Here is a 23,673-nt window from a genome sequence, read left to right as displayed (position 1 = left end):
GTGACGAGTACAAGTAAGGTTAGCTTTTGCATTCCTCTTCTTGGCTATGCTACTCTTGCCTTTTAATTTTTCTGAGCACCTCAAAGAATGTCCTTAACATTAACTGCTATCAGCTAATATTATACAAGTGAAAGGGGAATTTTCTGGCATATTAGCATTTTATCCCTTTTGTTCCTACATGTAAAATATAGTGAGGAGGAACTCCAGGAATAGAAGAGAAAGGCAGTTTTATCCCTTATATTCCTCTTATACATTCCTGAAATACATTTAACTTGTAATCTTATTTCTAACACTCATTACAGTCTCATGAATCAAGTGTAAGGATATATCCTTTTGATGCTGAGTTAGAGAACATATTCCTAATGGCTTATTTTCATCTTGGTGGTGGCAAATATTTTAAAATGTGAAGATTTGAGACTAGTGATTTTAACTTTTAAAATTTCAAGTTAAATTCATGCTAGTTAACTTATAGCGTGAATAGTAAGATAGTCTAATTTTCTGATGCCAATTTTTCTGATGTTTCCAAGATGATTTGTGTCACCACTTGGGGGAGCTCTTTTATAAATGAGTGCATTGTAGAAAAGCAAGTACAAGTCTTCACTAATTAGGGTTTATCATTAGGGTGGTTCCAGTGAACTAAACTAAATGATAGCTTAGAGGTAGCCTCTTCAAATGTTGATTATTGATTTTTATTTAAACTGTAATGCTATAGCTAATTAAAATTTAAATATTTTAAAGATTTTTCTCAAGAGTATTCCTTATTTTTCTCTCTTTGTATAAATTTAGTACCTTTTAAAGTTGACTTAACTTTTCCTCCTATTTTGTAATTGTAGGTAATTTGGAAAATGTAGTTAAGATTAATGAAGAAAATTAAAATCATTTGTAATTCTACCACTTAGAGATAATTAACATTTGATATATTTTTTGCCTTCCCTTTTAAAATTTTTTATGAAATTGGAATAAAAACAAACACAGAACTTTGTATTCTGGTGGTGTTGTTTTTTCCTAAGATATCGTTGGTGTTTTTTCATGTTTTAATAATCTTTTAAATGTTTTAAATTATACCATGATATAGTTCTATCTTAATTCATAAAACTATTTTATTTTTACTTTTTAAAATATGTTATTATTGATTTTGACGGGGAGAGGAAGGAAGAGGGATAGAGAGATAGAAACATCCATGAGTGAGGAGCATCATCGGTCGACTGCCTCCTGCACTCCCCCTATTGGAAATCGAGCCCACAGCCCAGGCATGTGCCCTGACCAGGAATCAAACTGGTAACCCCCTTGGTTCCTTAGTCGTTGCTCAACCACTAAACACCACTGGCCGGGCTAACTATTTTATTTTAAAATATTTAGGCTATTTCCCCTGTTTCGCTATTATGAGTAATTCTTTGAACATCTGTTATACTAAATCTTGACTCAACTCTCCTATTTTCATTTTATAAGTTTTTTTTTTTATATAAACTGAACTCTTAAGGATCTTGATGCATATAACAAAATGTCCTTCATTGACACTGTTTTGAAGTTCAGTATTTTCTAAGTACTTTTGGAAAGTACTTTTTTTTCTATTGTAAAATACTTTTTCTTATTCTTTGCTCATTTTTTCCCTCTCTCTGTTTTACTATTTCTTTTTGGTGATTCTTTTTTTTTTTTTTTTTAATTTCTTTATTGATTAAGGTGTCACATATTTGTCCTCATCCCCCCATTCCCATCCCCCCCCTCCCCACGCATGCCCCAACCCCCTGTTGAACTTAACCGTTGGATAGGCTCATATGCATGCACACAAGTCCTTTGGTTGAACTCTCCCCCTCTCCCCACCCTCCCCTATCCTCCCTCTGAGGCCCGATAGTCCCATCGATGCCTCCTTGCTTCTGGTTCTGTTCTTGTTCCTCAGTCTATGTTGTTCATCATTTCCCCTAGATGAGCGAGATCATATGTCACTAGATATATACTTATGAGAACTGAATGTGAGACGAGCAATAATAGTTATGTTGACAGGCAGATGGATCAGTCTGTAGTGAGTTTCTTTCTGGACCAACAGTTCTTTTGAGACCCAATTTCAATGTCCACCAGTTCCTTATGTGTACATGTCAGCACTGACCCCTCAGCTCTGGATGGTGGACAAATGGTGGTAACGGAGGTCCGACTCCCTCTGGTTTGGTCTCGGCGAACCCAGGGGCACGGCTTCACCCGGACTAAGGGGCACGTGGCCTCACCCGGATCCAGGGACACATGGTCTAACCCGGACCCAGGGACGCTTGGCCTCTCCCAGACCCAGGGGCACGTGGCCTCACCCGGGCCTAGGTGCACGAGGCCTCACCCGGATCCAGGGACATATGGTCTCGCCCGGACCCAGGGACGCTTGGCCTCTCCCAGACCCAGGGGCACGAGGCCTCACCCGGGCGTAGGTGCACAAGGCCTCACCCGGATCCAGGGACACATGGTCTCACCCGGACCCAGGGACACTTGGCCTCTCCCAGACCCAGGGGCACGTGGCCTCACCCAGGCGTAGGTGCACGAGGCCTCACCTGGATCCAGGGACACATGGTCTCGCCCGGACCCAGGGACGCTTGGCCTCTCCCAGACCCAGGGGCACGTGTCCTCACCCGGGCCTAGGTGCACGAGGCCTCACCCGGATCCAGGGACACATGGTCTCGCCCGGACCCAGGTGCGCGTGGCCTCTCTCACACCCAGGGGCACGTGGCCTCACCTGGACCTAGGTGCACGAGGCCTCACCCGGATCCAGGGACACATGGTCTCACCCGGACCCAGGGACGCGTGGCCTCCCCAAGACCCAGGGGCACGTGGCCTCACCCAGGCATAGGTGCACGAGGCCTCACCCGGATCCAGGGACACGTGGTCTCACCCGGACCTAGGGACGCTTGGCCTCTCCCAGCCCCAGGGGCACGTGGCCTCACCCGGGCCTAGGTGCACGAGGCCTCACCCGGATCCAGGGACACATGGTCTCACCCAGACCCAGGGACGCTTGGCCTCTCCCAGACCCAGGAGCACGTGGCCTCACCCGGGCCTAGGTGTATGAGGCCTCACCCGGATCCAGGGACACATGGTCTCGCCCGGACCCAGGGGTGCGTGGCCTCTCTCAGACCCAGGGGCACGTGGCCTCACCTGGACCTAGGTGCATGAGGCCTCACCCGGATCCAGGGACACATGGTCTCACCCGGACCCAGGGACGCTTGGCCTCCCCCAGACCCAGGGGCACGTGTCTTCACCCGGGCCTAGGTGCATGAGGCCTCACTCGGATCCAGGGACATATGGTCTCACCCGGACCCAGGGACGCTTGGCCTCTCCCAGTCCCAGGGGCACGTGGCCTCACCCGGGCCTAGGTGCACGAGGCCTCACCCGGATCCAGGGACACATGGTCTCGCCCGGACCCAGGTGCGCGTGGCCTCTCTCACACCCAGGGGCACGTGGCCTCACCTGGACCTAGGCGCACGAGGCCTCACCCGGATCCAGGGACACACGGTCTCACCCGGACCCAGGGACGCCTGGCCTCCCCCAGGCCCAGGGGTACGCGGCCCCACACGGGCCTAGATGCACGAGGCCCCACCCGGATCCAGGGACACATGATCTCGCCCGGACCCAGGGGTGCGTGGACTCACTTGGACCTAGGTGCACGAGGCCTCCCCCGGATCCAGGGACACATGGTCTCACCTGGACCCAGGGGCGCTTGACCTCTTCCAGACCCAGGGGCGCTTGGCCTCACCCGGGCACGGGACCCAGCGTCATCCGGGTCCAGGGGCACTTGGCCTCACCCGGACCCGGAATCCGGCCTCACCTGGAGCCAGGGGCACGTGGCCCCACCCAGACCCAGGGACGCGAGGCCCCACCCATACCCGGAGGCGCGCAACCACTCCCGAGCCCAGAGGCGTGCAACCCCGCCCGCACCCGGGTCCCAGCGGGGCCCCGTCCTCCCGATCCCAATTCCCGCCGGTCAACCCCCCCCAGCAACCCCCCTGGCCATCCTGCCAGAGCTCCAGGATGGCTGCCGCAGAACTCGTCGGGCGGCTGCTCGGCGAAGTTCCGGTGCGCCCGGTGCGTGGCGGCGGGCCGGCCCGGCGTCACCGCGCCGGCTCCTGGGTCCGCAGCGGCGGCCGGTCGCCAAGCATGCGCACCCGGCCGCCCCCGGGGCACCGAAATTCCTGAAGGACTCGGAGGCCAGCAAGCGCGGAGTCCCCCACCCCACATCTCACAGGGGCCCGTCTGTCCGTGCTCGGCAGCAAGTGGAGCCGCCCTCTCAGCCAGAGACCGCCGGGGGGACCGCACCGAGCACGCTCCAGGTCCCCCCTGCGTCGCCCAAGCCGCAGTTCCCAAAGTGTGGTCCTTGGGTCATCTGCATCAGCATCATCCCGCATACCCCTCTTATTCTAGCTGCAGAGCATCCACTCAGCCAGCCCTACGGTGGTTTTGGGTGGTGTCTGTTCCGCTCTCCCGTCGCAGCCTCAAAGTTGTTGTGGCAGGCAACATCCAGGCCTCCGCCCTATGTCTCCATCCCGGTCCTCCCTTGTATAGTTAAGTCTTGATTGTTGCTGGTGCCACCGGGAGGGCTCTCTTTGTCTATAAAGGAAGAGTTGCTGTGCAGGAGACTCTTCTATGGGCCGGGTCTTGGTGCAGCAAGGCTTTGGCGCTCACTGAATCTGCCTGTTGGATTTGTCCCTTATGTGCGTGGTTGAAGTCTGGTGTCATTTCTCTTTTTGGTGATTCTTTTGGCTGGGTAAAAAGAATTATTTTTCCTCTACTTTAACAATTTTTAAGGTGCTGTTCTGAGCCCTTTTCATAATTCTCATTTAAATTTTCAAGAAAACACATCAGTTAAAGATTTTAGATCTTAAATTGCCATCAGAAAATAAAGCCTGGATCTTGAGAGACCAATTAGGGCTGGCTGGAAAGTAGGACGAGATGTATGAATAATCTATACGGAGGTGATGGGGATGCTATGGAAGTGGATGAGATTGCTAAGGAAAAGAGGAAGGTGGTGGGCAAAAGTCCTTGGAGTTAGGATACACTGAAAAAGTTGTGACAGAAAGAAAAGAGAATGAGGATGTTGTAGTATTTTAAAATCTAAGGAAAAACTTTTACTGTAAGAGTGTCAGATGCTACATAGAAGTCTTCTTGGATGAAACCAGAAAAGGTCATTCAACTTGGAAAGATAGAGATATTTTTCTGAAATAACACTTTAAAAAAATGTAAGTATTTTTGGTATACAAATTATATTGGTTTATTAGTTTCAGGTGTTAAGATTCAAGCTTTTTATACAATGTGATCACCCTGCTAATTTTAGTAATCATCTGTCACTGAGTAAAATTATCACAATATTATTGACTATATTTCCCTTCCCCTTTTCACTCATTCTCCCTGTCCCCGTCCTTCTCTGGTAAACATCTCTTTAGTCTCTGTTTCTATGTTTTTGTTTTGTTTTGTTTTGTTTATTCCACATATAAGTGAAACCATATGGTAATTTATCTTTTTCTGCCTTACTTCACTTAGCATAATACCTTCTAGATCTATCTGTGTTGTCGAAAATGTTAAGATTTTAATTATTTTTTATTGCAGTATAATATTCCATTTTACATACTAAAATCACCTAGGTGGCTTCCATTATCTTGCCTATTGTAAGTAATGCTGTAATGTACATAAGGCTGCATATATATTTTCAAATTAGTGTTCTTGTTTTCTTTGGATATATAACCAGAAGTGGAATTGTTGGGTCATATGGTATATCTATTTTTAGTTTTTGAGGAATTCTGTAGAGGCTGTACTGGTTTACAGTCTCACCAACAGTACACAAAGGTTCCCTTTTCTCCATATCCTTGTCAACACATATTACTTGTTGATTTATTGATAATAACCATTCTGACTGAAGTGAGGTGCTATCTCACTATGGTATTGGTTTGCATTCCCCTGATAATTAGTGATGTTGAACATCTTTTCATATGTCTTCTGGCCATCTGTCTTTTTTGAAGGTGGTTTTTTTTAAAATGTTCTCTGCCCATTTTTCTATAGGATTGTTTATTTTTTGTTATTAAGTTGTATACATTTTTATATATTTTGAATATCAACCCCTTATTGGATACTAGAGGCCCTGTGCACAGTTTCGTGCACCGCTGGGGTCCCTCGGCATGGCCTGCGAGGATCAGGCTGAAACCGGCTCTCCAACATCCCCTAAGGGGTCCCTGATTGCGAGAGGGTGCAGGCCAGGCCAAGGGACCTCACTGGTGCACGATTGGGGCCTGGGAGGGACCGCAGGAGGGCTCCAGGGCATGTCCGGCCCATCTCGCCCAGTCCCAATTGGGGCCAGCTGGCCGGGGAGGGATTGTGGGAGGGTTCCAGGGCATGTCCAGCCCGTCTCACCCAGTCCTGATCAGCTGGACCCTAGCAGCAAGCTAACCTACTGGTTGGAGCATCTGCCCCCTTGGTGGTCAGTGTGCATCATAGCGACTGGTCGAATGGTCGAATGAACGGTCGGACACTTAGCATATTAGGTTTTCATTATATAGGATATCATTTGCGAATGTATTCTCCCATATAGTAGTTTGTCTCTTTTTTTTGTTGAAGGTTTCCTTCATTGTGCAAAAGGTTTTTAGTTTGATATAGTCCTATTTGTTTATTTTTGCTTTTGTTTCCCTTGCTCTAGGGTGGTGGTTCTCAACCTTTCTAATGCCGCGACCCTTTAATACAGTTCCTCATGTTGTGGTGACCCCCAACCATAAAATTACTTTTGTTGCTACTTCATAACTGTAATTTTGCTATTGTTAATGAATCATAATGTAAATATCTGTGTTTTCCGATGGCCTTAGGCGACCCTGCTAGCGGTTCTCAACCTGTGGGTCATGACCCACAGGTTAGAACCACTGCTGTAGAGCCTAAGACCATCCACTGCTCTAGGGGATGTATCCAAAAAGATATTATTCAGACTGATGTCAAGTAGTTTACTTCCTATGTTTTCTTCTAGTTTTATGGTTTCAGTCTTTACATTTAAATATTTAACCCATTTTGAGTTTATTTTTGTATATGGTGTAAGACAGTGGTCTAGTTTCTTTCTTTTTTGTTTTGTTGCATACTGGTTTATCTGTCTAGTTTTCCCAGCATCACTAGTTGAAGAGATTGTTGATACTCCGGTGTATATTTTTACCTCCTTTTTCATAGATTAGTTGACCATATAAGCGAGGGTTTATTTCTGGGCTCTCTGTTCTGTTCTGTTGATCTAAGTGCCTTTTTTGTGCCAGTACCATGCTATTTTAATTATAACTTTGTAGTATAGTTTGGGATCAAGGAGTGTGATACGTTCAGTTTTGTCCTTCTTTTTCAAGATTGCTTTGGCTATTCGGGGTCTTTTGTGGTTCCATATAAATTTTAGGATTAGTTGTTCTAGTTCTGAGAAGAATGACATTGGTATTTTGATAGGAATTGCATTGAATCTGTAAATTGATTTGGGTAGTATGGACATTTTAACAGTATTAATCCTACCCTGGCTGGTTTTTTCAGTAGTTAGAGTGTTGGCCCACAGACCTAAGGGTCTGGGTTTGATACCTGGTCAAGAGCATGTACCTGGGTTGCAGGCCTGATCCTGGCCCGGGTCTGGGAGTATGTAGGAGGCAACTGATCGATATGTGTGTGTCTCTCTCTCCCCCGTCTCTTCCTTCCACTCTCTAAAAATCAATGGAAAAACAAATCCTCAGATGAGGATTAACCAACAATATTTATCCTTCCAACCCATGAGTATGGTATAGCCTTCTATTTATTTGTGTCTTTTTCAGTTTCTTTCTTCAGGGACTTACAGTTTTCAGAGCACAGTCTTTCATCTCCTTAGTTAAGTTTAATCCTAGGTATTTTGTTCTTTTTGATGTAATCATATATATAATTGTTTCTTCTGTTCATTACTAATGTGTAGGAATGTGACTGATTTCTGAATATTAATTTTGTATCCGGCTACTTTACTGAATTCTTTTATTAATTCTGTCAATTTTTGATAGATTCTTTTGGTTTTCTCTATATAGTATCATGTCATCTGTAAATAGTAACAGTTTTATTCTTTCTTTCCTATGAAAGACAGAGATCTTTGAAAGCTGAGAGAATAGCCTTAGTAGAGTAGTGCTTGTATAGTGAGAGTATGTGTTCAGTGAATGCAATATGTGTGAATTGTGAGAGTATATGTGGTGAGTGTGTGTTGTGTGAATAGTGAAAAGTTTGTATGTGTAGTGAGGACATTAGCTTGATAATGTCCAGAGATAGAGGACAGGTTATTTTTTTAAGGTGATACAAGCTTATTTGTGATGAAAGGGAAAGAAGTTTAGGAAGAAAACTGTTGGAGAAATTACAAAGACAGAGAGAGAGGAATTAATAAACTAAGTCTTAAAGGAGATGAGAGGCAATGTGGGAGGTAGGGAGGGATTAGAATTGTTAATTTGAGAGTGGAAGAAAATGTCTATTTGTCAAAGTCAGAAGACAAGAGAAACTTAGGTTGAAGAAGTTTTGAGGAAGACTGGAAGATAGGGTAATTAGAAATTATTTGATGTGGAGAAGAATGTTGCGGCTGTAGGTATTGTGATTCTTTAACCTTCTCAATATAATAGAAATCAAGCATACAGAATAGTATAGCAATTGAATACCAAACTCTTGGTGGGGTAATGAGATAAAGTATTTCAGTAGTGAAAATGTTAGGAATATCATGTAGCAATGTGATGAGGAATTATCTTTAAAAAATGGAACAATAAACTTTCTAGTCTTTAATTTATTAATCTGAACAATGCGAAACAAATCAGATTGAAAATTTTTGAATAAAGTGAACTAAAAAAGAACAAAACATATAAAGCTACATTGTAGGTAAAAGAAAGACAAGTAGGCCAATGGAATAGAACAGAGAATCCAGAAATAGAGTTTAGACATACATATATAGTAAGTCTTTGCACACAGAGGTGCAAAAGTAATTCAACGAATGAAGGATATTCCTTCAGCAAATGATGCTGGAGCAATTGGACATTTATAGGCAGAAAATGAACTTTGATCCCTGCCCCGCACCATTTTTAAAAATTAACGCAAATGAATCATAGACCTAAACTTATAGAAGATGACATAGGAGAAAAAATCTTTGTGACCTGGGATTACACAGAGATTTCATAGATAATATCACTATAAGCATGATCCATAAAAGAAGTTAATAAATTGAACTTCATCAGAATTAAAAATTTATACTCTGAAATATACTGTTTAGGAAAATGAAAAGACGAGTTTGAGTGAAAATTTTTGCAAAACACCTATCTGTTAAAGGATTTGAGTCTAGAACATATAAATAACTCTTACAATGTAATAAGACAAATTGAATAGAAAATTGGCAAAAGATTTAAAAAGACCTTTCACCAAAGAAGTGATATGGATGTTGAGTAAGATTTGTAAAGTGCTCAATGTCCTTGGTCCTTGGGAAAGTATACCAAAAGAAATGAAAATGTGCATTTACTTTAAGACTGTAGTTAGCTATTTAAGGTTAGTGGCCTTATTTATAACAGTGTATTAAACTCTTAGAATGGATAAACAAATTGTGGCATATTCATACAATGGAGTGCTACTCAGCAATTTAAATGAATAAATGCTAATAGGTACAACAATATGGATGAGTTCTAAGAGGCATTATTCTGAATGAACGAAGCCAGACAAAAAAGGCTATAGACTATATAAGTCCATTTGTATCACATTCTGGGAAAGGAATTAAAATCAGGTCAATGGTTGCTAGGGGTTAAGAATAAAAAAATCCCTTTTTCTTAAAGCAAAATGAAACAAAACTATAAAGTTCTGGTATTCCCAAGGATGGGTATTTATTGTATAGAGAAGGTAAGAAGGTCAGATAGTGGATAGTGTTGAGACAGAGATGGTGTAGTGCAATGAGTGCTCGATTCACTGAAAATAGTTTTACTGCTGCTGATAGTTAACTGATTCTGTGGGTACTATGCCAGGTACCATGCTGATTACTTAAGAGCATCCTCACTGTTAATTTTCATTGTGCCTCTTTGATTAGACACTATTAATAACGTCCTCACTTTAGCAGAAACTGAGTTTTGATTAGATTTAAGCAAGTCACCCACAGTTACACTCCTAGAGTATGTATGCAAACTGTTGAACCAAAATCCATGCTCTTCATGTAAATAATAGAGTGTAAGTCCTAGGAAGACAGTTTGTTTTTGTTTCTGTGAGTTTTATCACTGTGTGCCCAAACTCATAACTATGATAGTTGCATAATGAATATTTCTTTTTATTTTATTTATTTTTATTTTTTAGAAGTGTTTTTTTTATTTCTTTATTGATTAAGGTGTTACATATGTGTCCTTATTCCTCCATTACTGCTCCCCCCATCATGCCCTCACCCCCCTGTTGTCTGTGTCCATTGGTTAGGCTTATATGCATGCATACAAGTCCTTTGGTTGATCTCCTTCTCCTTACCCCCACCCTCCCCTACCTTCCCTCTGAGGTTTGATGGTCTGATCTGAAATAAGCCAATCAGAGAAAGATAAATATCACATGGTCTCACTCATTTATGGAATATAATGAACAACATAAACTGATGAACAAAAACAGATCCCGAGACAGTGAATACTTCTTTTAAAAAATATATTTTTATTGATTTCAGAGAAGGAGAGGGAGAGAGAGATAGAAACATCAGTGATGAGAGGGAATCATTGATTGGCTGCCTCCTGCATGCCCCACACTAGGATTGGGCCCACAACCCAGGCATGTGCCTGGGCCAGGAATTGAACCGTGACCTCTTGGTTCATAGGTCCATGCTCAACCACTGAGTCAACCTGGTTGGGCCCTAATGAATATTTCTTGAAAAATTATTAGAGATCTAAAGTTTTGGAAGATATAAAAAAACAAATTAGAAGGTGCAAAAAAACATGTATGAAGGTAAAGATATGATTTTTAAATGATTGTGAATTTGATGGTTACACTGATGATTTTCGTTTAGGCATTTACTATATCAAATGACTGTTAAATTGTTTTTGGTGTGTCCTAATAAAATCTGCTGGTTTAAAAAGTGAGAAAAATGATTATAGAGTAGGATTTGTAGTTGATTCTAATCTTCATGACTTTGTAAATTCTTTCCTTCCCACAAATCTTGGTGGCATCCAGGTATAACATCAAAGTGGATGTTACTGGTGATAATCAAATGCAAGCTTTTTTCGTATTTTATATATTTTTACATATAAAATTTTATATAATTAATTTAATGTGTAACATATATATACACACAATCTTGAGTACTTTAATCGAGAAATTTTACTTCCAGGACTTTCCTAGTTGGAAACTGGTCATTTTCTTTGCATAGGTACACAAAAATATTTGCGGGTGAATCAGTCATCCAGTTTTATAATGTTGATCTCACCCGTAATCTGGTTCCCTCTAAAGAACTAAGTCAAATAGATGATTAAAATATTATTTAATAGAAACAAGTTTAGAAGAAATATTTAGTTTTCTTCCCTAGGTATATGTATGAAGAAGAAAAGGCATTTTATTTAAATACAGAGTTAATTGGAATGTGACTAGAACAATAGCAGGAACAAAATGTTTTATAAATTATCCAATATAAAGTTCATACATTTTGCTTATTGGAAAATTCCTTAGGCCCTTAAAAATCAGAACCTATTTATATAACATTTCATTTAAGCATTTTATTATTTCAAGTGAATTCGTGTTGAATTGTATTGGCTATATCATAATAAAATTTGCTGTTAAAAAATGAATAAAGAACATATTCTATTTTTACAGCTTTAGTTACTTCATTTCCCAACTTTTAAAATAATTTAAAAAAAGATTGAAGTTGTTGACAACTGACACATTGAGAGCAGTTAGGTTCAACAGGCCTTATAGCAAAGAAGCAAATCAAACACAACATAAGAACTAAGCATAAAAATTTAAAAACCTGGTATTTGGGAAGTTATCTAATCTAATAATAGACAAATATGCAAATTGACCGCACCTTCGCTACACCCAAGCCACGCCCACCAGCCAAGCCACGCCCACCAACCAATCAGGATGAGTATGCAAATTGCCCCAACAAAGATGGCGGCTAATTTGCATATCAAGACAGTGTCGAAAGAAGCCAAGAGCTGCAAAGGGGAATAAAGCTTCGAAGAAGCAAGCAAGCCAGGAGGGGGGGGAGGCGGGGGGAGGAGAAGGGAGGAGCGAAGTCAGGGCCGTGGGCGAAGGGAAACGAAGGCGGGCTGGAGGAGAAGGCGAGGCCGGCGGCAAGGGCGGAGCGGAGGCGGGGCCGGGGCCGAAGGGAAACGCGGGCAGGCTGGAGGAGAAGGCGGGGCCGGTGACAAGGGCGGGGCGGAGGCGGGGCCGGGGGTGAAGGGAAACGCGGGTGGGCTGGAGGAAAAGGCGAGGCAGGCGGCAAGGGCGGGGCGGAGGCGGGGCCGGGGGCGAAGGGAAACGCAGGCGGGCGGGCTGGAGGAGAAGGCAGGGCCGGTGACAAGGGTGGGGCGGAGGCGGGGCCGGGGTGAAGGGAAACGCGGGCGGGCTGGAGAAGGCGGGGCCGGTGACAAGGGCGGGGTGGAGGCGGGGCCGGGGGCGAAGGGAAACGCGGGCGGGCTGGAGGAGAAGGCGAGGCGGGCGGCAAGGGCGGGGCGGAGGCGGGGCCGGGGGCGAAGGGAAACGCGGGCGGGCTGGAGGAGAAGGCGAGGCGGGCGGCAAGGGAGGAACGGAGGCGGGGTAGAGTGCAGCAGGAAATCCCATTGCAGGAATTTTCCTGCAACGGGAAAGCTAGTTTACTATAGAGACAAACCACCTTTTACATCTCAGTAGTTACTGAGAAATTGACCATCTATATATATAAAAGCCTAATATGCAGATTGTCCCCAAGGGAGTTCGACCGGGGGACTAATCACTTGCTATGATGTGCGCTGACCACCAGGGGGTGGCGCAGAACAAAGGAAGGCCCCAGCCTGTGGCCAGCAGCTGGGGAACGGAGGCCCCGGCCAGCAGACAGAAGGAAGGCTCTGGCTGGCAGCTGGAAGGCCCCGATCGGCCCTGATTGCCAGCCAGGCCTAGGGAACCTACCCGTGCATGAATTTTGTGCACCGGGCCTCTAGTATTAATATAAGCACATATACAAAAGTTGTTGTTCACTCATTTTATTAAAATACTAGAGGCCTGGTGCACAAAATTCATGCATGGGGAGGGGGGGTTCATCAGCCCGGCATGCACCCTCTCGCAATTCGGGATCCCTCGGGGGATGTCTGACTGCAGTGGGACATCCCTCTTGCAATTGGAGATTCCCTGGCTCTTAACCGCTCGCCTGCCTGCCTGATTGCCCCTAACTGCTCACCTGCCTGCCTGATCGCCCCTAACCACCTCTGCCTGCCTGCCTGATCGCCCCTAACCACCTCTGCCTGCCTGCCTGATCGCCCCTAACCACTCACCTGCCTGCCTGCCTGAATGCCCCTAACCACTCACCTTCCTGCCTGATCGCCCCTAACCACTCGCCTGCCTGCCTCATCGCATTTAACCACTCTGTCTGCCTGCCTCATCGCCCCTAACTGCCTTTGCCTCTGCCTTGGCCCCCACTGCCGCTGCTTTGTCCGGAAGGTCATCTGGAAGGATGTCCGGAATGACATCCAGAAGATTGTTCGGCTGTCTGGTCTAATTAGCATATTACACTTTTATTATTATAGATAATATACTTTTAGTCATTATAACATTAAACAACACATGTATACTTTGTATAATCAGTTTCAGAAATAGTAAGTGTAATTTCAAAATCTAATTTATTGAGGTATAATTTACAAATATTAAAATTAACCAGTTTTAAGTGAACAGTTCAATAAATTTTAACAAATGTACTTAACCATGTATGTACCACCATTAAGATATAGAAATTTATGATTACTCCAGAAAGTTTTCTCATTCTCCTTTTTAGTTATTTCCTAACACCCTTACTCCTGTCCTCAGGCAGCAACTGATCTACTTTGTGACATTAAGAATTAGTGTTACCTTTTCTAGAATTTCATATGAAAGGATTGTACCCATACTCAATGTACAATTTGAACCCATTTGCATCTGGCTTATTTTTCACAGTGTAATAATTTTGAGATTTGTCTATTGAGATTTGTTGTGTTTATTAGTACTTTTCTTTTTAATATTGACTAATTCCATTGTATGGACATACTATAATTTATCTGATCACCTGTTTCTGGATATTGAGTTGTTTACAGTTTTTTGTTTTTATGAATGAAGTTGCTGTTAATATTTCATACAAAGTTTTCATTTCTCTTGTGTATAAATATCTAGGAGAATTGCTAACTGTTTTGGAAAGTATATATTTAACTTTATAAGGACTTGCCAAACGTGTTTCCCAAAATGGTTGTATCATTTTACATGTTCACTAGCAATATCTGAATGTTCCATTGCTATATATCCCCATCAACCCTTGATATTGTTGGTCTTTTTTTTAAAAAAAGTTTGTATTGATTTTTAGAGAGAGAGGAAGGGAGAGGGATAGAGAGATAGAAACATCGATGTGAAACATCAATCGGCTTCCTCCTGCACTCCCCTTACTAGGGATGGAGCCTGTAACCCGGGCATGTGCCCTGATTGGACACAGAACCTCTTGGTTCATGAGTCAGTGCTCAACCACTGAACCACACCAGCAGGGTGATATTGTCAGTCTTTTTTATTTAAACATTCTAGTTGGTGTATAGTTGTAATATTAGTTTTAAGATATTATTTCCAAAGTAGATAAAATTAATGAAAAGTTTAAAATCAAATACTGATAAGCTTTTTATTGTGCATAAATTTGATGGTCTAGAACAATTCTTTTCCTAAAGCTTTTATATAATTGAGATTTCAAAAGAATGAAAATTGCATCACATTTTTTTCAGCCTTATTGTAATTTCCAATTAAGACTAAGCAAATAGTTACAGTTGTTTAATAGAACATCAGATAATTTGATATTCCTTTTGTTTTCAATTTAATCCAAATTTTACCAACAAAACTGAACTTATGTAGACAGTGATATACATTTTTAGGGAAAAAAAATGTGTATTCTAAAGATGAAAAATATTCTGATAATGAAAGCCATCACTAATTGAATACTAATTATATGCCAGACATTATGCTAAGACATTCATTTAATTCTTACAAAGTAAGGTATGCATTATAATTCTCATTTTGTAAGAAAGCAAGTATGGATCAGAGATATGAATTTCACAAAGTTAAAATATACATAAATCAGTAGATTGATAAAATAATGAGTGAATTAAAGCAAAAAGAGGACAATCAAATTAGAAAGTGGGTTTTATTTATTTTTAAAATATATTTTTATTGATTTCAGAGAGGAAGGGAGAGGGAGAGATAGAAACATCAGAGAGAATCATTGAATGACTGCCTCCCGCATGCCCCCTACTGGGGATCGAGCCTGCAACCCAGCCACATGCCCTTGACTGGAATTTAACCCGGGACCCGAATTGAACCGGGGACCGTTCAGTCTACAGGCCGATGCTCTATCCATTGAGCAAAACCAGCTAGGGCATGGGCTTGTTTTTTAAACAATTTATTTTTAAAATTTCTGAACTCTGAATTTTTTTAACTTGGCTTTGATGACATTGGATTATTGAAAAATGAACTTCAAAGAACTGAATGACCCCTAAATTTTCCACAGTAAGTTGTAACTTAACTTTTTTTTTTAATCTCTCTGGTATTTCTTTTGTCTTACAATATAAAATGTAACTGTTTGTTATTAGTGTAGAATTCAATGCTCTCAAGTATATGTCATCATAATGGTTTAAATACTATTTGTTATGTTTAATAAAAAATTACATATTACACAAATTTAATACAGTATTCAGTTGTGAATGATTTAATGAAATATTTGAATTTTTTCTTTTTGTTTGTTTTCAGGAAAGTTATATTCAGAATAAAAAGGAACTATGGGGCATCTGTATTTTTATTGCAGCAGTTGACCTAGATGAGATGCCATTTACTTTTACTGAGCTGCAGAAAAACATAGAAACCAGGTAAAAAATTTTCAATAATGTCACCTCTACTATTAAAGAAAATTACACCTGAACTTTCCTCTTAATAAATATTAGTAAATGAAACATAAAGACTTAGGTCAATTAGTGAACTATCATTCTCTCATGGAGCCCTTAGTGAAAGTGTATTTATGCTGCACTTTCTTAAAAATGTATCAGTTTGTGTCCTGGCAAAATTATCATCATGTCTCTCACTGTCTTTAAACTTTCTTAATTATAGCTGTTGGATAAAGCCATCTAAAATTAAGTAAAATTGGTGTTTTATTTAAATGAGATACATTAAATTGTTTCAATTTTTTGGTAATACTTTTTCTTATTACCTCTATATAAAATGTGGAAACATAGGCCTGGTATAATCATATTTAACCTATTGCAGTGATTTTCAACGTGTGCCACAAGAATTTTTAAAACATGCAATACATGACTACTAGTATTTAGTCAGGGACATTGACCTCATTTGCCTTAAATTGTCAAGTAAAGTGAATGAATCATAATTATACCTAGTTTTTTGTCAGATCAGCAAAAAACATATTTTTTGGTGTGCCACAGAATTTTAGTAATTAGTTTATGTGTGATGAAAAGGTTGAAAATCGCTGACCTAGTGAATTAGAATTGGTTTCCCTCTTAGAGCTTTCAGTTTAACTTTATTAAGTAAAATTGCAAAATCAAAGTAGTTTTTATGTAGCTGAAAAGTAATAAAAATATGTAAGTAAATTTTCACATTAATTTATCCATTCAGCAAATGACTTATCGGCTTCAGAAGATTATAAATAATATGGATGTTTGGATGAACATAAACTGGATATAAATCTAGGCTCTGTTGTTTTATAAGCTATATTACTTGGAGCAGACTTCTGAGCCTTTAGTCTCAAGTTCCTCATCTGTGAAGTGAAAATTATTAGCTACTTCAGAGAATTACGAGAATTAAGTAACTTATGATTAATAGAGATGTAAATACAGTAAAAACTCGATATAATGGGCTAATTTGGGCAAGGGGTTAAGGCCCAAAGTCTGTTATATAATAAAGTAGGTTTTCCAAATGCATATGTTAAATTGACAAATTAGTTTACCTTTTTTTTTCTTATGTAGACACATTTTGTGTAATTAAAATTAGGTATGTATGAAAAGTTTTCTATATATATCACTGTAATTTTAAATTTATATTCAATGGGTTCAGTAAATGCATGCACTCATGAGTCGCATGAATAAACAAAGGCACAAGGCTGGGGCTTGGCTTAGTGCATGTGGGAACATTGCCCTCACTTGTTAAAACTGCTGCAGAAAGTCATGCCATTTGACAATAGATCCAATTACCTACTGCACACAATGTGGTGTGATCACATGCTGATCATTCCCAAATACTGCTTACAAGCCCTGACTTGGATTTAAATATGTACACTATAGTTGTAGATATAAAATACTAGAGGCCCAGCGCGCAAAATTGCGTGAGACCCAGACCTGCGGCGCCGGCGAGACCCCAGACCCGCGGCGCCGGCGAGACCCCAGACCCGCTGTGCCCGAGTAGGTCGCCGCTGGGAGCCCCTCTGTGCCCCGAGCTCCTCTGCGCCGCGCAAGCCCCGCCTCCCCACCCTGCCACCGTGAGCAGCTCGCAGGCCCGGGGAGGGACTGAGAGGTGCTCCATGCACCTCCTGGTGACGGGTCATTTGGTCGTTCTGGCTTTACGGCCACTGGACTTTTATAATATAGATTTATTTATGTTGGTGGAATTACCACAGTGTTTTTTCCAACATATGGCCTATTTGCTAAAATGTTAATTTAATTATAAGCGCATCTTGGCTAAAAGCATTTTAAAATTAACCAGAGTGTTAATTTTCACATGTAGCATATGGACCAGAAATTTTGTTTGTTAAATCTGAAATGTGTTAAATCAAGGTCTACAAAATTGAGGGTTTACTGTAGTTCATAGTCAATACCTATAACATCTTAGGCACTGATGGGGTCTTAATCTCTTTTTCTGTAGCCCTGTCTCCCCATTACCTGCCGTCCCCCCACCCCCCACCCCCCAAAAAAAAAGGAAGGAAAGAAAACTTGAACAACTATTAGGTAATATAGTAATATGCTAGGTTATAATGATATAAAGGTGAGAAATAATCTCCGACCTCAAGAAACTCAATTCAGTGGGGAAGATAAAAGTAAACAGATGATTGCAATACAGTATTATATTCATAGACTATTAAATAAATATGACAAAGAAAGGCTATTACATCTTTTATCTATAAAATGAAATAATTTTCCTGGCAAAGCTTTTCCTAAACCCGTTTTCTTGAGTATTCACAGAGCAACTTGATTTATAACTTGGGCACGTCATAAATATAGTAATGTATTTGGTACACTTTTTTCTTATGCAACTTTCACTGTTCTGGTAACTATCCAGGAGTGTTATCTGGACAATTGCATCTTAAATGTGCTCTGGTGAAGGACTAGTTGTTTTTTATTTCCAATATGTCACAGACTGATATTTTTTTTTAAAATGTAGTATAAATAAAAACAAATGAAACAACAAAATCATAGTAGACATAGGACTAAACTTTTTATTATAAGATTCAGCAGGTATAAAATTAGTGGCAAATTGCCATAACATGCTTACTCTTAATTTCTGTACTTGTGTTTAATTGTGGACTGGTAACAAACATTTCACAGACCAGTATTCACTCATGGAGCATTGGTCTAGAATATGTAGTTATCAACAAACCTATGTGTCTTAATTATGGCTTTTTATGCCGGCCTGCCAGCCTGCCTGCCTGTCTACCCTGCCTCTTTTTTCCTTCAGAGGAGGGCCACAGAAGGAATAGACAGTCATATAAGTTAACCCTAGAAAAAGAAGGCTTTGTATTCACAGTTCACAGTTTTCATGGTGCTCCATGGATAGGTAATGCCATATATCTCATTAAAACCAAAACTGAGTGGTTCTTGAATAAATGCTATTCTGAGGTTGATTTCTTTTTTTCCTGGATGTATCTACACATTTGTTCCACTCTCTTTTCTAAGTAACAATCTGGTCATCTACTCCATATCATTTCTCCCCTCCTTTATTGGATTTTCCACATAGTGTGTCATGGCTGCCCTAATCCCGTCTATATCAAAGGAACTTTTAATAACCTTCTTTTTGGGCTTTGTGCCCTTTGCTGATAGCTGAAATTTATATTTTTCCAGTTCTCAAGATAACTTTCTGAGTACTCCAGCCCATTTTTTGGAATGAAACCTATAACTTTAGTTGCTGAACAGTCTATGAATGGGTCTGATGGCTACCCTTGAGGGCGGTCCAGGAATGGGAAGTCAGTTGGAACAGGAGAGAAGAGTACCCATGTGGGGGAGCTTTGGAAATGCAAGGTGGTTACATACAGGGAGATTGAGTCAATAAATTAAAGATAAATGGGTTCTAGGCTTTCTCACTGTCAGTGAAGACTTATAAGCATGAAATGAAACAATTGAGTTTATGTTGGAATTGGATAAATAAATGTGAACTTACAGTTTTAAAAACATATAGGTAGATAATAGAAATAAATATATATTTATGTATGTCTTTTATTATCCTTTTTTATATTCTTAATGATAAATAGATGTAGGCATAGATATATAGATATAAGGGTGTAGGTTGAAGACTAGTGGATTATTTTTCTCTTCAAATTCTAGGAAAATAAAAAAAGTAATTCCTTCCAAAGGGTATCATAGTGATTTGATATAGAGCTAATAATATTTTGAATTGAAATGTCTATGCTTTGAAAATGAAATAAAATAAATTTTTAAAATTGTGATTCACTTTTTTCTATTCTTTCCTTTGTAGTGTCTGTAAATTTTTTTACTTACTAAAAGAAATTGATACCAGTACCAAAGTTGATAATGCTATGTCAAGACTGTTGAAGAAGTATAATGTATTGTATGCACTCTACAGCAAATTAGAAAGGTAAAGTAAAAATTTTATTAGGATTATACCCTGGTTTTTTATATCATTTTTCATGGTTAGATTCCATCTGGGAACTATTACATATTTAGTAAAGTTACTAGGTATCTTTTTTAAAATATATTTTTATTGATTTCAGAGAGGAAGGGAGAAGGAGAGAAAAATAGAAGCATCAATGATGAGAATCATTGATTGGCCTTCTCCTGCACGCCCCTTACTGGGGATCGAGCCCAAAACCTGGGCATGTGCCCTGACCAGTGATCGAACTGTGACCTCCTGGTTCATAGGTCAGTGCTCAGCTACTGAGCCACACCAGCCAGGCAAAGTTATTAGGTATTACCCCTTAGACTTGTTCCCTTTGCTATAAGTTTTCTTATTAATTCTTCGCTTTTTAATTTATCCAATTATATGCATTCTGAATGTTTCCTCTAAAATTAATTGTTTTTCTATATTTTCATGTTTCCATTTGTTTTACCAAACTTTAAGCTTAGTTTCCAGTTTAGCCTTCTCTGTGAGAAGACTTATAGTTTTGAGTGGAAGAGTGACTTAAATTTAAACTTCTTCTTAATGATGTTATTTAATTTAGAAAGAGAAAACATATTGGTGTTGGAAGGTATATGTAATCTATACTACCAAGCCATGATTGTATTCCCAATGGTGGTTTAGAAGACTTTTTGTTCAACTAGGAAAAAGATGAAATTCAGATAAACTTAGGTTAAGTTTTTAATATACTAGTACTTTTCATCCAAGTCTGCACTCCTAGTATTACAGTCCTTAATTCGGCATGTGCCTATTACTATGTTCATTTTGGGGCTCATTTTATTTGGGTAAAAGAATATGAAAGTGCCAAAACCGGTTTGGCTCAGTGGATAGAGCGTCGGCCTGCGGACTGAAAGGTCCCAGGTTCGATTCCGGTCAAGGGCATGTACTTTGGTTGCGGGCACATCCCCAGTAGGGGGATGTGCAGGAGGCAGCTGATCGATGATTCTCTCTCATCGATGTTTCTAACTCTCTATCCCTCTCTATCCCTCTCTCTTCCTCTCTGTAAAAATCAATAAAATATATTAAAAAAAGAATGTGAAAGTTAATGTTTTAGCTAAATAAGCAGTTGTAAGAGGAGAAGGGAAAAAAGATGTGTCCTTATTAAGCGAGAGAATGAGTATGGAGATAAGAGTTGAAAAGAAACATCTTCTCAAAAGGATATTTTCATTTTTCCTTTTCTTTTTGGTTGGTATGTCAGCTCAACTTCAGAGGTGTGATGGTGAATGAGAAAAGTGGAAAGAAAACTGGAAGATTGGCCTAGGGCTTTTTAAAAAATCCTCACCTAAGGATATTTTTTCCATTGATTTTCAGAAAGAGTGGAAGGGAGAAGCAGGGGGGAGGGGAGAGAGAGGGAGGGAAGGAGGGAAGGAGGGAAGGAGGGAGGAAGGGAGAGAGAGAGAGAGAGAGAGAGAGAGAGAGAGAGAGAGAGAGAGAAAGAAATATCTATGTGAGAGAGAGAGAGACATCAAATGGTTGCCTCCTGCATGAGGAGCCAGGGATTGAACCTGCAACCAAGGTATGTGCCCTTGACCTGGAATCAAACCCGAGACCTTTTGGTCTGCAGGCTGATGCTATTACCACTGAGCAAAACTGGCTAGGGTGGCCTAGGGCTTTTTGAAGAAATTTTTCTTGTTCCTGTTTTTTAATTGTAATATGATAGCATTGGTCATCATTATTTTCTTTTGGCTTTTTTTGTGTAGAGTAGAAGCTCTTTGCACAGGAAAAAAGGGAAAAAAATAAAAATGTTTTTTAATTCTTAAAAAATAACTAATTTGCCTAAGGAATGTGAATTGTCGAATACTTGGAAAACACAGAAGGGCATAAATAAGAAAATATGAATGACCCAAACCTTTAACACTGGAGATACTATTTCTTTCCTTTGGATATTGTTTTACATAGAGTAGATCATATTGTATATATGATTTTTATCTTGGCTTTTTTTAACCTAATAGGGACTTTCTAAATGCTTTTCTGTCCCTTAAATTTGTTTACAAACTTTTATCTCATATCTTGGAGCTTATCCTAAGAATATTATCCTAAATACAAGAAAGCTTTATAAATTTTTATCACAATACTAGTGGCCCTATGCACGAAATTTGTGCACGGGGGCGGGGGGGCGGGGGAGGGTGTCCCTTAGCCTGGCCTGCACCCTCACCAATCTGGGACCCCTCGGGGGATGTCCGACTGCCGATTTAGGCCCGATCCCTCAGGGACATTCCTCTCACAATTTGGGACTGCTGGCTCCTAACCACTCACCTGCCTGCCTGCTTGATGACCCTAACCGCTCTGCCTGCCAGCCTGATCACTTCCAACTGCCCCCCCTGCCGACCTGGTTGCCCCAACTGCCTCCCCCTGCTGGCCTGATCACCTCCAACTGCCCCTCTGCCAGCCTGCTCGCTCCCAACTTCCCACGGGTACCCTCACAGGTAGCAGGTGCTGATTAGGGGAGGAGAGCATGATTGTTTCCTGAGACTGTAGCTATGGAAGCTTTGCATAGGGTTCCGCAGGCCTTGAAGGGGTGGGCTCTGGCCAGCAGCCCTATAGCGGTGGATGTCCCTGGAGGCACTGGTGGGGGGCAGGGAGTTAGGGGGGGCGTTAGGAGGGTGGCGAGGCTGAAGGGGGACTAACTGTCAAACCTTCCCGCTTGGTGCCATTCTTCAAATTGTACATGGCTGTTTCGCAGCTATACCTGCTCAGGGCAGGGCTCCAATCTCCTGGACCAGGGTGGGGGCCGGGCCAGGGCGGAGCCAGGTGGGCTAGGAGGGTGGGTTTAGTCACGCCCCCAGCCAGGTTCAACGTGCTTCAGCTGCAGAGACCTGCTGCTGTTGGGGTCGGGGGAGGGGGAAGGGTCTGACCCTGGGGGGCCTCTCAGGCCTGCCACCACCCGGGTCTGGAGTTGTAGGGAGGAGAGGTGTGCCCAGCCCCAGCGGAGGGGGCCCAGCAGCAGCAGGCTGCGGGCCCCGGGTGCCTTTGGGTGGTCGCTGGCATGCTATTGTTATGGGCGCCCCTGACAGGGGTGGCGGGGGAAGAGATCGGGAGTCAGAGGGGTGGGCTGCAGCTACCCCTGAGGCTGGGTCTTCTCCCCATCTGGTCAGCCTTCCCATCCTCCCAGGGGTGTGGGGGCTTGGATAGGGTGTCCATCTGTCCCTCAGGGGTGCAGGGGCTGAGTGCAGGGGGATTGGAAGAGCTCCCCGTGTCTGCTTCCTCTTCCTTCTTTGCAGTCCGGGCTCTTGTCAGGCTCTCTCTTCAGACCCCCAGGAACTTGGCTCAGGCTGCCCTCCTGCTGTGCACGCATCAATATGCAAATTGGTCATTACTGGGACACCAAAATGGCAATTAGCATATTACCTCTTTATATGTATAGATTATTTATACCACTGAAAAATTTGCAACAACCTGTTGATGCACAACTGAAATAAACAATAAAATATTAGAAATATAATCTAAGTATATCCTATCTAATAATAGAGTAACATGTAAATTACCATCACTCTGCTTCGCCCACGATTGGGCGGCGGGAGGCTAGGGTGCGGGACTCGGGCTGGCCTATCTGGCCATTGAGAGGCAGGGATCCGCTGCCACTGAGGGGGGCTACCCTGCTGTTGAGAGGCGCAGGGGGCGGGACTCCCACGGGACTCCCACCCCCTGCGCCTCTCAACGGCCAGATCC

At 41.8% G+C, this 23,673-nt stretch overlaps 1 protein-coding gene across 6 annotated transcripts in view; it reads left to right on the top strand.

Annotated features, from left to right (window-relative positions):
- RB1 (RB transcriptional corepressor 1) overlaps positions 1 to 23,673 on the top strand; it is a 197,836-nt gene that overhangs the window by 30,497 nt on the left and 143,666 nt on the right. For all 6 annotated transcript variants that reach the window (XM_054719807.1, XM_054719805.1, XM_054719804.1 and 3 more), the window contains 2 exons: positions 15,907 to 16,022; positions 19,846 to 19,965. In XM_054719807.1, the coding sequence (XP_054575782.1) occupies positions 15,907 to 16,022; positions 19,846 to 19,965 (236 nt within the window). The remainder of the gene's footprint in view (positions 1 to 15,906; positions 16,023 to 19,845; positions 19,966 to 23,673) is intronic.

The sequence above is a fragment of the Eptesicus fuscus genome, chromosome 8, assembly GCF_027574615.1.
Source record: "Eptesicus fuscus isolate TK198812 chromosome 8, DD_ASM_mEF_20220401, whole genome shotgun sequence".
Lineage (NCBI taxonomy): Eukaryota > Metazoa > Chordata > Mammalia > Chiroptera > Vespertilionidae > Eptesicus > Eptesicus fuscus.
Note: the sequence above shows the minus strand (reverse complement) of the source record. Positions and strands in the feature narration are given on the sequence as shown.